Source organism: Pogona vitticeps, chromosome 4 (assembly GCF_051106095.1).
Source record: "Pogona vitticeps strain Pit_001003342236 chromosome 4, PviZW2.1, whole genome shotgun sequence".
Lineage (NCBI taxonomy): Eukaryota > Metazoa > Chordata > Lepidosauria > Squamata > Agamidae > Pogona > Pogona vitticeps.
This window is the reverse complement of record NC_135786.1, coordinates 215,507,088-215,524,705: the sequence shown is the minus strand read 5'-3', so window position 1 is coordinate 215,524,705 and position 17,618 is coordinate 215,507,088. Positions and strand designations below refer to the sequence as shown.

The following is a 17,618-nucleotide window of genomic DNA, read 5'->3' as shown; positions in this document are numbered from 1 at the left end:
CTTTCACATCACATGGCCCGCAAGGGGCGCTGCCTATAGACGACGCTGCGGCCCTCGCCGCTCTTCCTCCTCTTCGTTGCCCGAGAAAGGCGGTGCGACGCGCCAAAGAGTTCCAGTCTCGACGACGAGCTCGGTTCCCAAGCGAAGCTCAAAATGGACCCCCCCACCATCATTAGTGGAGCAAGAGTCGTTGCAATAATATCATATGCATGAAAGCTGGAACAAAGCAGGTTGGATGACTTCTTAGGGGATCATCTACTTTTCGCTGCCGTCCTTTGACATAATTTCTATAACAGCAAAAAAAAAGATACAAAACTAAGCGGACAGGGTTTGCCTGTCCTTCCCCCTTTCTTCTGTCCGAGTTAGCGTTTTTTGTTTTTCTCCAGCGAGGCTCCCTTCTTAAGCAAACCTCGCGCCTGTTTTGATTGCCTCGTGACCCTTCTTGCGCGCCCGCGCCGCTAGTCCCTCACATGGCGGATGAGAGGAGCTGCGATCAGGAAGCGGAAGTGCTGGGTTGAACCGTGACGTATGGGGAACCTCTGCCTCTTGGGTACCAGCCGGGCCTTGTTTCGAGAGAATCTGGACGGGGTTTTTGTGGCCGAGCGAGTTCGAGGGACGAAGGGAAGAAAGGGGTGAGGATGAGCTCTTAGGACGGCGTTTGGGGGGGACCGGAAGCCGGTGCTCTGCCCGGTACTTGGAGAGAGGCGGCCGTGAGAGGGAATAGCTCCCCTTTCCCTGATGATTAAGTGCCTGTTTGTTTAAAAGATGCTGGTTTGGGGAAGGGAATATTCTCCCATTTCGGGGCGGGTTGTATGTGTGTTATCTGTGCATTAAACCGGGGCTCCCTATTTGGAGAAGTCTTCCTACCCCCAGTTTTTGAACAAGGTTTCTATATGACAGGCAGAAATTCGACAGGCAGAGCGTGACTGCTCCTCACCCCAAACAAACTGTTTTTCTGAAATTGTGTTGTCACAAAGGTATTTCTTTGCATACGTATTTAAAATATTCCTGTCCTGCCTTTCTGATTTACAAATATTCCAGGTACCTTTTCTTTTCTGAGGCAGCCGCCATGTGTATCCCTAAATTATCTTTGAAATTGTTTAGGTCCGAGTGTTTGCACCTACCCTGTTTCCCCGAAAATAAGACCTAACCTGAAAATAAGCCCTAGTACGATTTTTCAGGATGTTCGTAATATAAGCCCTTCCCCAAAAATAAGCCCTAGTTAAGTGAAACCCCATCCTCTACCATTGTACAGCAACCAGAAGATGACATGACTGTAAAATAAAACATCTGAAATATGCCGTAATGCATTTTTGTAGCAAAAATTAATATAAGACCCTGTCTTATTTTCGGGGAAACACAATTTTAATGCATCACTAAAGCCTAAGCAGAAGTATTGTGGCAACTTGGAGATGTAACAAATTTCTTACAATACAAGTCTTCCTAGGTTACAATTCAGTTTTCTCAGACACTTTCAGTTCTTCCATTTCCCAATATAGCATCATCCATGGATTGTATAAATATGAGTGACTCTTAATTAAAATGTAACCATTTCTCTCATTTCTTGACATTTCTCTATGAATCTTAGATTGTATTTAGGGTTTGGGAAATATAAACGTTTCCATTGGTACGCAGTTTGATTCCAGCAGTGAGTGAACATCGGCCTTACAGAGATTTGTGGACTGCAGCTTCCATTAACTCTAACTAGCATAGCTAACAGTGAGGGGTAAGGGGAGCTGCTTGAGAGCTTTGAATAAGAGTGGAATTTTTAAATTGATTGAACTACACATCCCATAATTCTCAATTATGGTAGTTCTACCAGACATATGCAGAAAACTTTGTTGTTGTTTAGTCGTTAAATCGTGTCCAACTCTTCGTGACCCCATGGATCAGAGTACGCCAGGCCCTCCTGTCTTTCACTGCCTCCCAGAGCTGGGTCAAATTCATGTTGGAACCTTCAATGACACTGTCCAGCCATCTCATCCTCTGTCGTCCCCTTCTCCTCTTGCCTTCACACTTCGCAGAAAACTTTCAGACCCCCAAATGTGGCTTACCTGGAGGACAGGCCTAAACTGGAAGACTCAAGCCTAGTTGTGTCTGGTTTTCTGTTCAGAAAGAAAACTCCCAGCTGGTATCATGGCAGAAACAGGAGGCTTGGGCAGAGCTAGGTCTCACAGCCTTCCAATTTAGAAAGAGGATGATCTGTTCCTGATTCCCACACACATACTACCTCCTACATTGTTTTTCTCCTGGGTCGCTCAATCCTTTATCATGGATTGCGAGAGGTAGAAGAGATTGTTGCAGGGGGTGGCGAGATAGGCAGTAATCTCAGCCTCTCAATTCTACATGTGAGCTTGTTCCTTTGGGTGAGGTGGCTTATGGAGATGTAACCTTTCTGTTTCTGGCAGCAATTGTGGATGCTTCAGCCCTTCACCTGTTGCTTCAACACTCATTGTCCCTCACCATTGTGCACTGAAATCTCACAGGCAAGCATTAGTTCTCAAGTCCTGCAGAAGTTTTCAGGCTGAACATTATAGGGGTATGTGTGTATGCACACACAACATATACGTACAATGGGGTGGGTGGGTGGGTGGATGGAGAAGCCATGGAAAAGTCCCTAAGATAATGGCCTGATGAAAAGTGCCAAGCTCTTTTGTTCCAAGCAAATTCCAAAGTGAAGTGTGAAACCTTGCATCGTCAACTCAAAGTACAGTCGCAGGTTTCAGGTTTCACCCTAACCCGGAAATGTAGATTTGACTGTCCTTCCCAATTTTGGTGGAGAAAAGAGCTGCTAGTCACTCAGTATCCCTCCCAATTGCCTTACATGGAAGTACATGGTTTCTTTTTGGCTGGGAACAAAGGCACACAGAAATGTGGCAAACTCAGAATCACATATGTTGGAATAAAATTTAGTTTATACACTAGGTAACACACAGTCAGATGCAGCTGAACCAAAAATATTACCCAGTGGTGGGAGGAAAATGAAAAACTTCATATAGAAACCATTTCTATCTGTTGAAAGGGAAGCAATACAAATAAATCTTATTTTATCTGCCATCTCTGAGTGGCTGTTTTCAAATTAATTCAAATATCTAGTCAATCCCATATTAGAAATTGGATATTTCAGCTACTCAACATTACTCGTACACTTTCAAATATGATGCATGAAACATAAGTAGCATGCATATGCTATGTTCTACTAGTAATTGGTTGAAGAAATGTAAGTTAACTGATTAGATTTCTATATGTTAAGTTGGAGAATGCCGTTTCTGAAGGGAATATTAAACAGTTCTTTTAATAAGACTTTTCTATTCTATTACAGATTTGTACTAGATTGAAAACAATTTGATTAGAACAAATTTAACAGGCCTATCTGTGAGTTGTGTAGCTACTCAAGGTAAGGCTTGATATTTCCTTGTGTTTTATGTGCCATCAAGTAGATTTTGACTTATGGCAAGCTCAGGAGGGTTTGAAATATTTAAGGAGTGGTTTTACTCTTCCAGTGAGTTGCCCTGGCAAAGCAGGGATTTGAACCCAGATTTACAGACTTGTAGCTCACGCTGAATCTGCTATGCTGCACTGGCTGTCAGTAAGACTTTTAAAATGGATTATTGAGTAATTTATCTTTACTATATTTGAAGAGGGGGTTAAAATAATTGATAATTCTAGTTTGCACTGAACCTTTGGAGGGGAAAACTTTCGTTTTCTGCAGACTGACCTATAAGCATCTCCGGAACAGTTAGTTTGCAAGGATCTGATGAAGCCATTTATGCTCTTTCACTTTTTTCTGAGATACAGTATGGGCCGGAAAGTTGTATTGCTCTTTATGGGAGAACATAGCAGCCCCTGCAGTTTACCAGAGTTAACAGAATGTCATGGTGGAAGTGTAAGCAAGTTTATTTGTTTCTTTTCTTGTTCTCCAAAATGTGAATTGGATGGAACTAATACCCTGTTTCCCCGAAAATAAGACCTAACTTGAAAATAAGCCCTACAGTAGTATGATTTTTCAGGATGCTCGTAATATAAGCCCTACCCCAAAAATAAGCCCTAGTTAAATGAACCCCGCCCTCCACTATGGTGCAGCAACCAGAAGAAGATGACATGACTGTAAAATAAAACATCCCCTGAAAATAAGCCCTAATGTGTTTTTTTGGAGCAAAAATTAATATAAGACCCTGTCTTATTTTTCGGGGAAACACAGTACTCCAGAGGGCGCTGGTGATTTGTGAATATCTTTTCGAGTTGCTTTAGTCAAGGCTACCTTTTGTGCCATCAAATATGAATAAAAAACGTAGATCACATGTAGAATAAAAGCATTCCTTAAATGCTGCATTTAATTTTGTTTAGTATTTATTTGCAATCTATAGTGCCATGATTTATCTTGATAAGTTGTGAGTTGTTCCTTTGATCATGAAACTTTGCAGACAGGAAATGCAGAATGATGTGAAATTTTTTAAATGCAATTAATCGGAATAATTTCAGAAGTCTTCGCCTGGTATTAAGACCAAGTAACTGCTGATATTGCCTTAGAGCAGAGGGTAAGCAACATACAGTCTCCAAATATTCTAGAGTCCGGATCTCATAAACCCTGTTGTACCAATGTCCTGCTTGTAGACTTCCAGCAGAAATTTGATTGATCACTGTGCATACAGAAAGGGGGGCTATATAGGCCTCTGATCTGATCCAGCACAGTTGCTCTTATATCTTTAAAATTACTGGGGTTTGTTTGTTTGTTTGTTTGAAAATTAATGAGTTCTCAGTTTTGGTATCTTACTTCTGATACTATCTGTAATATAGGTGCAGCTTCAGCTGACATTTTTCCCTTTTATCTCTGAAGCTTGCTTCACCAGTGAAAACATTCACCGCCACTTCTTTTTCTTTAATGTAACTCAGTTACTCAGGGACGTGGTGGCGCTCTGGGCTAAACCGCAGAAGCCTGTGCTGCAGGGCCAGAAGACCAAGCATTCGTAAGATTGAATCCACGCGACGGAGTGAGCGCCCGTCGCTTGTCCCAGCTCCCGCCAACCTAGCGGTTTGAAAGCATGCAAAATGCGAGTAGATTAATAGGGACCACCTTGGTGGGAAGGTAACAGCATCCTGTGTCTAAGTCGCACTGGCCATGTGACCATGGAAGATTGTCTTCGGACAAAAACGCTGGCTCTATGGCTTGGAAACGGAGATGAGCACCGCCCCCTAGAGTCGAACACAACTGGACAAAAATTGTCAAGGGGAACCTTTACCTTAACCTTTACCTTTACTTTTAACTCAGTTCAGGGTACAAGGACACCTTGGATGAAAGGGCAACCCACCCAACATTCCTGTTATACCCCTTTCCATTAATTTTAATGGATTCCCACATCAGTTTAAAAAAATGGAGGCAGATGGCTTGTGTTTGCTTTCCTGTTTCTGCATTGGCTCTTTGAGGCACTTGACTCTGATGAAATATTTTATATAAGAAAGAATGTACAGTAAAGAAGATGATAACAATTTTTAATAGTAAACCTGATGGGGGACTAGTGCATGCAGAAAGGATTATCTTTTCAGCAACAACTGGCCACCATTGCCTCCGTGCTGCAGTTCAAATGTAAATAAGGAACAGATAAATGAGAGATGAAATCCCATTAAGAATAGTTTTATTTATAGCAAGTAAAAGAATGTCTGATCCGCATTACTGTATCCGTTACCCTGAAATAGCCTTGTGTATATGTTTGTTCCTTTTTTCAATTAGAGAAAAGTATCTTTCCTTTCTGCCTATATCCTCTCTCTCCCCCCCCCCCCCCGGGAATCTGTGCACCCCTTACATTCTGAAATTAAACACCAGAGATCAGGGTGGTCTGTTCTTAGGAAGGATTTACCAGCTGTCTTTCATTCATTGTAGTGACCTGATTCAACCCTCTAAAGTAAGGGAGATAGAAATCCTTGAAGCAACAATACAAGAAGTGTTCTCTATTCAGAGAGCAATGTGAAACATTGTAGGTATGCAATACAATGATTTAAAGTGCATTTGTACGCAATAGTTTTTCTAGACCTTGGAGAATTACCTTTTTTGGACCATAACGCTCATAATATCCCAACGATCAAGGCCATGCTGACTGGGGGTTTCTGGGTGTTGTTGTAAAAAAAGAAACTTTCCTAATTAGTGGTTCCTCTAGGCCAGGGGGGCCTAAGCTCACTGTTCGTTTCATGTCTTTTCGAACTGCAGATTTGCTGCATTTCCTGGATACATATTGGTCATGTCCTACATATTTGTCAATGACTCCTCCCAGACAAATGTACCTCTGCTGCAGGCTTGCATTGATGGAGACTTTAACTACTGCAAAAGGCTCTTAGAAAGTGGCTTTGATCCTAACATTCGTGACAGTCGAGGGCGAACAGGTCTGCACTTAGCAGCAGCCAGAGGAAACGTTGACATCAGCCAACTGTTGCACAAATTTGGTGCTGATCTTCTGGCAACAGATTATCAAGGTAACACAGCCCTTCACCTGTGTGGGCACGTGGATACTATCCAGTTCCTTGTCTCCAATGGACTCAAAATTGATATTTGGTAAGTTTGTTTTATCGTATGTGTTGAAGCTTCAATCTTGAATGTAAACCTTGAGTCATCACTTGTTACCCTACAGTCTCTGGTGATACACAAACAAGACCACATAAGGGAACACGTGACTTGAACAGGAGACCATTAGAAAATAGGAGGGATCTTCAGGCAGGGTAGGAAAGCATCCCTGGCAGTCACAGCTGGTAGATAATACTGGGCTAGAGAGTCATCGGCCAGAATTGTGTCACGCAGCTTTATTTTCACATAAGTAGAAATCCAGTATCACTCTGGGCTTGGACTTACTCAGCTGTTGAGTTTCACAAAACACAGAAGCAGTTTTTTCCTGGCTTGTGTGCATGTTTGAAGCTGGAACAGTCTTCACATGATAACTTGTTCTTCCTGCTTATTCACACCAGCTATTATGTTATCACGGAGATAACAACTGGCCTTGGTAGAATTCCAGAGGAGAGTGCAGTGCTGATCTTCAAACCATAGTCTAAAGATTACTTTATATTTTACTTAACTCAGTAGTGTATTGCACTCAGAATAGAAAAACATTATGAAAAGTGATGCGGTAGACATCTCCAAATGTTTGAAGAGCTGTCCCATGGGGAATAGAATGTGCTGGACTTTTTTACTGCTCCAGAGCCAGAGGTTGGGAGTTCCAATTCCCCACTGTGCATCTTTGACAGGGGCTGGACTTGATGATCCATAGGGTCCCTTTCAGCTCTGCTGTTCTCAAATCATCATTTATTCTGTACTGGGTTTGTGGCAGAAGCTACTCTTAGGTTCATTGGTGTGATCTGTAAACCTGAAGCCTGGCAGAACCATGGTTTTTGTGGTCATAGATGGCATCACTGTTCTGAAAGTCATTCCAATCCTTAAACTGTAGTTGAATGAGAGTCCCAAATAATTGCTTCCTTTTATCAACTTAATATTACTTGTTTATTACAATACAAAGAAAATTTGTTTATCATTTCTTCTTTTGTGGGGGTAATATTGGTTTTTTCCCCCAGTTCGCACCTTACCTCCTCCCAGACCTTGTGACTCAGTTTTTCTCTGAAATACTGTATATTCACTCTTATCAAGCTCCCACCATCTGTCATGTGCCAGTTTCCTAAGAGAAACACTGAGTGTACTAAATAAATGACAAACACAATTAAAAATTCTCATAGACAGGTTTCTTGTTTAAATAGACTCTCATATGCTAGTGGTTAAAATGTACTATCTGCCTTAAATGATTGATTCCCAGTTTCTTTGTTTTTACTCTTGACTTGTAGTATTTGATTTGTAGTTGGTGATTAAGAAGTTTAGAGGGCGGTAAGTCTTTTGAGGATAATCTGTACTCCATATGAATTCTGAAGTTATCATAATTAACTCTAGAATAGATTTCCTAATCATCCAATAAGAATTTGCAGAGGAGAATCAGTGCTGCTACTGTTCAAGTGATATTAGAAGAATGGTTAGTTCTTAAATAAACCAAAACTTTGATGAGAATCTGATCATGCTGTTAATGCTAGTTGCATGTTGGCACTAACAGGCTATTAATGTAACAGGCCAGTATTTCATTAATAGGTAGGTTCTGTCTATGATTACAGTCTTATTAACAAAAGCACATTAGGATGTATGAGTGAAATAAAGTGTGGTGGTGTTTTTCTGAGAGCTGGTCTATATGTTAAATTTTCCATACCTGCTGATATCCATCCTTGGTTAAACAGTTCTATGAGCATTCTCCTCTCTCCCATTTCTCTTTTGTTTAATGTAGCAATCACCAAGGTGCAACACCCCTGGTCCTGGCAAAACGAAGAGGTGTAAATAAGGATGTGATCCGATTACTAGAATCTTTGGAGGAGCAGGAAGTAAAGGGGTTCAATAGAGGAACCCACTCGAAACTGGAGACCATGCAGACTGCTGAAAGTGAAAGGTATTACCAAAAAATAATAATAGGGTTGATTTTATTTTTCTGGTCTAGCATAGCTGGCATATTTGGAGCTTGTGGTACAGAATAGAAAAGATCAAGGCTTCTTACTATATATGTTTTCATAATAGTTTATACTCACTGGATATATTTGGCTTTAGCATTCAAGCACATTTTTCAGAGAGATGAGTTCTAAAAAAGCCAACCTTATGTGGCCAGTGAATTTCAGCAGTCAGCCAAAATTGCACATGCCTGTTTAACACGGAGGCAATAATTCTGCCTGGCTTGAACCATATTGGACCATAAACAGAGGTTCACGTGTTCCTCGCAATCAATCTATTAATCAAGGCCCTGCCCACAGAAAGCTGAATATTAGGGAGAAAGGTTTTAGTTTACATTTCTCTTTGATGTGTTGATTTTTAATGTGGAACTAATTATTGTGGCCTGGATCCAACTGGTAATCCCACCTGGAGTAGACCCATTAAATTTGTGGGATTTACATCAATGTTGGCACACCAGTAATAGATTTAGCAGGTCTACTAAAATCAAGACTAGCAATTGGGTTCAAGCCAGTATTTTTGTGTTGGGGAATGTTCAACTGTTGAACTCTGCCTTATAGCCTAAAATGATGCAAGCCCAAACCTCACCGAGAACCAAGGTGTAGGGATCACTTTAGGGATTCAAAGTCTGCACAGGTCACTGCATTTGATAGTCCTTGCTTTCTGTGTGTCTGTTACAAGTCTCACAGTGAACACACTGATACTTCAAAAGGAGAAAGGTTGTACAAAATGCAGGAGGAGATTGTGCCACTCAGCTTCCCCTTACAGTAGAGGCAGTTACTGCACTCATAAGCTTTTCTCAGGTGCTGTGGGATATGCCTGTTCAAACAAGTTTGTATTTTTAACAGTCAGTAGGAAGATTTAAATGTTTACCTTTTCATTTTAAAAATTATTTTGAGGGGAACAAAGGAGAGACCTTCTCTGCTGTTATTGTTTCCTCTTACCAGCATGGAGACAAACTGGAGCAAGTTTTTCTTGGCTGGCTTGAAGATCATCACTTCTCTAGTAGAATAAAACAGACCGCAGTTGTGATTTCTTTTGCCCATCCTGTGCAGGATACAAATTACTGCTTTCTTCTAACGAGTGTCTTCAGTCCTAATTACATTGTTATTTATAATTGAAAAATGTACATCAAATGTATACATTTTTTTAATTACCAAAGAAACCCTCTTGTAATTTAGTTTAGGATTATTGTGTGACTTGCCACGGTAAAATGCTATATTTGGCAGCAAATATTTAACATTATCAAGTTCAGTGTTCCTTTGCATTGCTTTAACATTCTTTTATATCAAGCTTTGCATGATAGCAAGAGCTGGAGTCTGTGATTCTGTTGGTAGAAGTTGAGGATTGCATTCCCTTTATCCTTCAAACCTGTATGGTATAAGATTGAAGGCATTTTAACCCTGAGGATGTCCTCTTCTTGTGTACGTAGCCTCAAAAATACCTGTAACTAACAGCCAACCACTGTGTTGGCAACAGCATGTTACAGAAATGCAGCCTGTTTTTCTTACCCGTAGATGTCTGGAGTTTATGTCGTTTTCCAAGCTTTCCCAAATAGTGGGTATTCTGGCAGTTATTACCATATTTGTGCTGGGAGCTTAATTTGGTTGGAATGGAAAATAACACAGGTGATTTCTTGATGACCCGTGCTATGTTTTAGGAGAAACTGGTCTAGTTTGTTTTCAGTAACCATGTCACCTTTCCACTTAGATTACATTATACCTTTATTTAACCTCTGCAGCAGTTACAGATTAACTGGGTGAATGTTAATTAGTAAACATTTTTGTTGTACACCAGTCGATACCCCTGTTGTCAAAAGCTTCTTTCCTGGTTGTATCTGAGTTAATAAAGAAGGTGAGACAACTGATCCTGCAATAATACTCCACATAATATCCCAGGGAATTATTGGGGCATTTTGGTTTGTTTTTTTGGCTGGCAGGATATGAGATAGAAAAATAGCAACAGAGAAATGTGGAAAAATCAGCTTAGTCTCAGCACTACCATGCCCAGTTTCTTTTGCATACAAACTAGCACATTAGATGATAAAATCACTCTAGAAACATTTAAAGTAGGAAAAAAGGCATCTTTACTTAACAATTATCATTTGTTGTTATAGTCAGAAGGATAAAAAGGAAAAATGGAGTCTCCAGCATATGGAAACCCTCCATACTTGTTGCTTGGAGGAAGGTCAGAGAAAGAAAGGGGGACGCTACCAACAAAACAATGGAAGCAAGAAAACAAACCAACAGGAAGAGGAGGTGTGGGCTTGCCTTACATGTCAGAACTTTACCAATAAATTTAGTAGCAAAGGACAATCACATTAGGTGGTAAAGCCTCCTCCCACTGATACCCAATGTTAATGCATGTAAGATTGCTGTCATCTCAACACCTGTTTTCAAGCTTACATGCAAGAACCTCATGTTCCACCTTGCTTTATAGGTTCTCAAAGCAGTATCTTGGTAGAGGCTTTGTCAGGATTTCTTCTGTCATCTCCGTAGTAGGACAGTAGGTCATCTGGACGGTCCTTTTCTCAGGTCATCCACCAGGTGGTACCTCACACCAATATGTTTGGTGTGTGCCTTCATCTTCTCACTTTGTAACAATTTGATGCAGTTCTGGTTGTCTTTCATCAGCTGGATTGGCGTCTCTTCATCTAATCCAAAGTTTTTTTAGCCTTTCTGACCATAGCATTTCTCTGCATGTTTCTGCAGCAGCAATGACCTCTGGTTCTGTGGAAGTCAAAGCTATTACAGTACATCTTGTTCATGACTAACCTATAGGATAGGCACATAACCATACACAAATAGGAACCCACTGGTGGACTTACAGTCTGTGCCATCCTCTACCCTACAATTTCTGGATATCTGCTGGCTGGCAGTCTTCGCTGAAAGTCCATAGTTCCTTTCAAGTATCCAGCTACTCTTTTAACAGCCGCCCAGTCACCCTGTGTTGGTGAACTAACTTTTCTGCTCAGTATCCCTACAACTGTACCTAACAACCCAGTAGCAGTTGTTAGGTACAAAAGCTTTCCTACAACTGTTCTGTGCTTGCTGTTGTTTGGCAGAGGTTCACTCTCCTCTCTGCCTTTCAGAAACACTGTTCTCATGGGTGGTGGAACACTGTGGGCATGTTGGAGGCCTATTGTCTCCTCAAGTTCAATAATAATCATTTGTTTCTGGTTCAGCAGATAGGAGCCATCTGCCTCCCTTTGAATTTGAATGCCCAAATAGTATGTTGTGTCTCCTAACTCCTTTATTTCTACCTCTTTGTTAAGATTTATTTATTTAAATTTTGCCCCACCCATCTAGTGGCCAGGCGACTACTCTGGGTGGCTTACAATATCACAACATAAAATTCCATAATAATCACACTTAAAACAACAAACAAAAAATAAATCCCAAAATTATAAATCTGTCAAAAATGTGATCACATCAACATAAACAAAACTGTTAGTCAATACATATGTGGATCACTTGGATTAAGAAATACTTCAACATTAAAAATTTATAAATTGCCAAAAAATTTCTAAAGGAACCAGTATTACTAAAGAAAGGACTGAAATTAAGGGAGGAGGCTTGCCTTCCCTCCCCCAACTTGCCCCTTCTTCCTGTTCTTGTTTCCTACTTGCAAGCAGAATGTGATGCAGGAAAAGTGTTCAATATTATCCCCTCTTTGTTCTCTGAAGCAGAGCCTGGGAGTTACATTTTAAGGCTGCAATCCCCAGAATGCCCCACCCAGCATGGCGAAAAGTCAGTATTTGAAGTCGTGTTCTGAAGTGGTACAGTTCGTGCTAGCCTCTGTCAGGGACTGTACCACATAGCAAAATGTTCTCCCTTATGTCCCTCAGATTCCGAGTCCTGTAAGCAGGTCAAAAGAGAGCCAGAGGGGAATAAAGGGCTGTGGTATGCAATCAGGAGAGTCTCTACCACATTATACATGTGTGGAAGAAGAAGTTATGCAGCCCTTGATTTAGTTTTTACACCCAGTGGCTGGGTTGGTTCTCTGAGACAGGTGCTTAGTTTGTGAGTTATCAGTTGTCATCAAAGATGGTGTACAATCTTCTTGTACTCCTGTTCCCTTTGAGTAGCCACAGTTAGGTAATCAAAATAGGCAAGAATAAAAGTTAAATATCTCCATTTTTGCTTCTGGTATACAGTATTCTATCCAAGATTGTAACCAGTTGCTCGGTTATTGATGCTCTCACTTGTTAGCATTCTAGCCAGTAGATGCTCTATGAGGCCAGGCCAAATATTTTCATCCAGACTTTCTGGAGCATAAAGAGGCTTTTCAGGAAGCATGAACACAGTATTTCCTTGTTCTGTTCTTGGCTGTTTGCAACTATTGTTCCTTCTCTCCTCCATTACCATTTTGAGTAGCTCCTCACCATATGATCCTACTTGGTTGAACATCCTGTAATGATCATGATACATTGTCTTGTAAAGATTTGGTGCTTCCATTTCAGTGTACTGCTAAGACCCTTTTAAAAGTTGAGCTTGAAGCTTGAAGTTCTATCTCCTTGTTCCTATTCTAGAATTGGTTAATCATGCTCTTGATTGTAATACATAAAACTGATTGAACTAATCTGGAGTTGTTATTTTGTGTTCCTTATTTAAGGAGTTTTAAAAAATAAATCACCATGAATTTTTTAAAGAAAGTCAAGCAGTGCATATTTTAAAAAAACAATAAATGCTACATGTATTCTGTAACGTGCAATGTTACAAGAAGCAGTGTGTGTTTTCATACTGATATGCAATATAATACGTTTTGTAAAGAACTTAATTATTCTAATTTTTAATAATCCATTTTTTGCAACCCTTTTTTTGTTAATGGAGATATGGCCAATAAATAAACCTGGGAGAACTTTGCGTACCCTATTTTTCCGATTACAAGATGACCCATAGTATAAGACGACCCCCCCCTTTTCTAACCCCCAAATTAGAAAAATTGCACGCTCGCGCCCCTTTGATCCTCCCGCCCTTTCCCGGCTGCGTTTCCCGCTTCCTGAGCCCTGCAGAGCTTAGGAAATGGGCAATGGAGCCATGAAAGGGCAGCGCTCTCGTGCCCCTTTGATCCTGACGCCCTTTCATGGCTGCTTTACTCTGTGGCTTTGCAAAAGTCAGAAAGCGGCTGCCTGCCGTGTATAAAACGACCCTTAATTTTTGGTCTAATTTAAGTTTAAAAGTCTCATTTTATACACGGAAAAATACGATATTTGAACTGAGGCTTTTTTGTCCAAATCCAAACCTGGTGTCTTCTTTTCGTCTTCTTTGCATAACTATTGTCCTGTTTAGGCAGCAGAAAATAAACACATGAGGAGGAGTACACTAGATCCACCCCTCCTTGCACATCTTTGTTTGCTTTCCTCATGTGGAGAGTGAGTTTGTGAAGACATTCATAAAATCCAGAACACTGTTTTTCTAACTTTGTGGATTGCATGGAGAGCTTCCATGAACAGAGGTGGTTGTTCTCTTCAAAACGTCACATTTCATGTCAGGAGAGTGACAGAAAACACAGTAGCAACCCCCCTCCCCCTTGTGTGTGTGTGTGTGTGTGTGTGTGTGTGTGTGTGTGTGTGTGTGTGTGTGTGTGTGTGTGTGTGTGTGTGTGTGTGTGTGTGTGTGTGTGTGTGTGTGTGTGTGTGTGTGTGTGTGTGTGTGTGTGTGTGTGTGTGTGTTTACTGCCTGATTACGATTTATGTCAGGTTTAATGGTCTTCTCTGCTTGGATTTTCTGCTTAATGTAATTCATACCTGCATTCCTTTTATAGTGCAATGGAAAGCCATTCGCTTCTTAATCCCAACCTTCAACAGGGTGAAGGTGTTCTTTCCAGCTTCCGAACAACATGGCAAGAGTTTGTGGAGGATCTTGGCTTCTGGAGAGTGTTGCTCTTGATCTTTGTCATCGCCTTGCTCTCTCTTGGGATTGCCTACTATGTTAGCGGAGTGCTTCCTTTTGTGGAGAACCAGCCTGAACTGCTCCATTAAAGGCAATGTAAATAAATAATGTCCTTCTTATTATTTTTAGCTTCTCAGATTGCTTTCCTCAGTGCAAGAGGCAGCAGACATATGTATTGTTGCTGTTCATATACACATTCCTGTGTGGAGAAGCACTTATAACTAAGGATGTGCTAATTTCAGCTAAACAACACTATAACTGAAGAGATTTCTAAGCTACCTCTTAACATGTCTTGAGTGAAATGTTGATTTTAGTGGTTTCTGCTGATAGAGTACAATGATATAGAAGACCCTGGATAGTATGTTTCTGAGAAGGAATATATATTTTCAGAGAAGGAATATATATTAGTATAGGACCAAGTATTCAACATTTATTTACAAACAGATTATTATATTAATGGGCCCTGTCTATCCCTATGGGTGTTCAGCAAAAGTAATATTCTACCAGAAATCCATATAACAATACTGCAGGGACACTGATCTGTGTTATAAAACATACATCCTTCAAAGTAGCTTGTCATACCTATATAATTTCTTTAGTATTGAAGTATTATCAGTCTTTTGTTTATTGATCAAAGGTAGCAGCATAATGTAAGTAGACTGACTTGTCAATATTTACAAATCATATAAAATGAATTTATTGTAATGCCTGTGAGAAAAAAACACCCACATACTTTAAAAATGTAATGTTTATTGTGACCTTCAGGAAGAAAATATCTTTCTCTTAAAAGTTAGCAAAATTCTCTGTTGGCAAACAAAGAAAATAATTTCTGGTATTCTGCAAAAATTGGCTCTGTGAAATTACTGTATCTTATTGAAATTCCATTAGATGTTATAACTGTGAAAGCATTTTCATTGCTCTGATTTTCATCTCTTTCAGGCATCACATAAAAGTTGTAGGATGCACTATATTGCCGAACATTTTAATATGTGGGATAACTAATACAGTATCTGATTAATACACTTGTATAAATATGGTATAACTGGCAGGCAGATGGTGCAGGCAGCAATGGTTTCCTTCTGAACAGAAATGAAAGAGCATGAGCCTATGGCGCAGAATTGCCATGAGTCCTATCAAGAGAGCATTGTGGCTGATTAACCTTCCCCAACTAAGCAAAATGGAAAGTAATCATTTTTCATCTTGGAAATCAAAGCAAGTAATTGATTAGTTTTTCTAGCATTAAGCATATTTTTCATTGGATTTTCTTCTGGCAGTTGTCTGAAGAGAGGTTTTTTTGTGTGTGTGCACCATCATGTAGATCTGAATTTGGAATTGTGTAAAGTAATGATTCTGTTCTTTGCTTCAGAGAGAAGGAACTAGTACGTAATGTTCCTTTGCACACCAATTTTGGAGACTCCTTAATATACCATATGTCACGTGAACATGATTGAGTCATAGTTGATTGCTTTTTAAGCCCCATTGATTTCAACAGAAATGTTAACAGATGCTCATTTTCCCATGAAACAGTCATGTTTAGATAATTTACAAAAAAACTCTAAAATTGGGCTACAAATTATATTCTCAACTTTAATTTAGTATATACAGTATATCTCGTTATAATTGGTGAATGATGAGTGAATTATATTGGCTGATGCTTGCATTGCTTTTTAAAAGCAGGTTTCTGCATTACTGTTTCATTTCATATTTTTCTTGCATTTTTTGAATTCTATAAATGTTAGTTGCTTTTTAAGCATGGCTGGATGTTTAGAATACATATGTATAAACCTATGTGTATATGTATATTATCTGTCTTTGTGTATACAATTTTAGCCTGAGACCAATATGCACTTAGTGAAATTGTAGTTTGTCTAGCTTTCTTGCACTGGCTATTCTAAAACTACCATATTTAAAAGTATGTCTTTCTTCCTACTGAAACATTTGGAGTACACAGTTTGAACACAGTTATTTTATGTATTTCATTAAATGTTCTTTAAACATTTTTACATTAAAGTGTAAATTAGTATAGCAGTTTCATTGTGGATGAATCTGTAATATTTCCTGATTGTGAAGTGAATGCATTAAAATGAAATGGCTTGGTTTACACTATACACACAAACACACACACAAAACCAAGGCAAATCCTGGAGATGCTTTTGAAATTCCTGGTTGCATATTTGAGACCCAACTGGTTGAACTTTTAGAAGAAGATGGTACTGTATTATTGTTTACACAATCTTATCTTCAAGGATAAGGTACATGGCAAACCTAAAAGATGCAGCTTATGTAGGTGGCTTACAGTTAGCAGTCAATCTGCTGAGAAACATCTCTGCTAATACAGTTACTGAGGAAGTGACCGTGCACCTTATGAGGTTGTCAATTATGTCTGTTGATGTTCATGATCACTGCTTTTATATCAAATGGTGGAATCGGAAAGGAGAGCAAAGTCAACCTGTGATTTAGTGATTACTCTGTTTGAGATGGGAGAGACCCAGGCTGTAACTTTTGATTGGCTAGACCAGTGGTTCTTAACCTTGGTTTACTCAGGTGTTTTTGGACTGCAACTCCCAAAAGCCTTCACCACCAGCTGTGCTGGCTGGGCTTTCTAGGAGTTGCAGTTCAAAAACGCCTGAGTAACCAAGGTTAAGAACCACTGGGTTAGACTGTGGCTGGACAAACTGCAACCTCCCCAGAGACCATCTCCACCCTTCATCAAATATATATAGTTGTGACCTGTTTCTCTTGCTTACAGGGATGAATTCTATAAATGTTAGTTGCTTTTTAAGCATGGCTGGACACACCCACGCACGCGCACACATGCACATACACATACATTTCAGGAGCTTGGGACAGGTTCCTTAGCAGAGCTAATGGGTCACAGTTGATCCCATAACCTTTCTATCAAGGAAACTGACAAGAACTGGTGATGCTAGCCATGTGGCTACCAGTTGTGGCCTGTTTCTCTTGGTTACAGTGATGGTTGGAAGATTTGAGGAATTGATGGCACAGTAAATTCTCCACAATTGCCCCAGCTATTGTGCTGTACTGCTTTAAAATCCCCCCCCACAAAAAAACAGTTTAGGAACCAGCTGTTGCAAACTATTATGTTAAGCCATTGTTCTGATCTTTTCATATGCAGAGGCAAATTATTCCCCTACAGTAGCCCTTCCTGTATCTGTCTAATTAAGGTTTTAGAAGAACATTTGTTACTATGG

The 17,618-nt window shown here is 40.0% G+C and overlaps 1 protein-coding gene across 9 annotated transcripts; it reads left to right on the top strand.

Annotated features, from left to right (window-relative positions):
* The first annotated feature begins 200 nt into the window (after positions 1-200).
* On the top strand, positions 201-16,434 carry ANKRD46 (ankyrin repeat domain 46). Of its 9 annotated transcripts, XM_078393624.1 has the most exons (7): positions 510-632; positions 2,409-2,486; positions 3,323-3,397; positions 6,203-6,544; positions 8,301-8,459; positions 14,279-14,502; positions 15,346-16,434. In XM_078393624.1, exons 4-6 carry the CDS (start codon positions 6,234-6,236, stop codon positions 14,493-14,495), a joined length of 687 nt encoding a protein of 228 aa, XP_078249750.1. In that variant the 5' UTR covers positions 510-632; positions 2,409-2,486; positions 3,323-3,397; positions 6,203-6,233; the 3' UTR covers positions 14,496-14,502; positions 15,346-16,434. The 9 variants fall into 9 exon arrangements, with proteins under 9 accessions (XP_072855294.1, XP_078249746.1, XP_020640973.2 ...); XM_072999194.2 differs by lacking the exon at positions 2,409-2,486 and having other exon boundaries at positions 493-632; XM_078393622.1 differs by having other exon boundaries at positions 14,279-16,434.
* The last annotated feature ends 1,184 nt before the right edge of the window (positions 16,435-17,618 follow it).

What these genes read in the sequence shown, in the direction of transcription:
- ANKRD46 (XM_078393620.1), top strand. Translation starts at nt 529, where the DNA reads ATGGGGAACCTCTGCCTCTTGGGTACCAGCCGGGCCTTGTTTCGAGAG. An exon ending in GGGACGAAGGGAAGAAAGGG is followed by an intron (nt 633 to 6,202) that starts GTGAGGATGAGC and finishes TTCGAACTGCAG; the next exon opens with ATTTGCTGCATTTCCTGGAT. An exon ending in GGACTCAAAATTGATATTTG is followed by an intron (nt 6,545 to 8,300) that starts GTAAGTTTGTTT and finishes TGTTTAATGTAG; the next exon opens with CAATCACCAAGGTGCAACAC.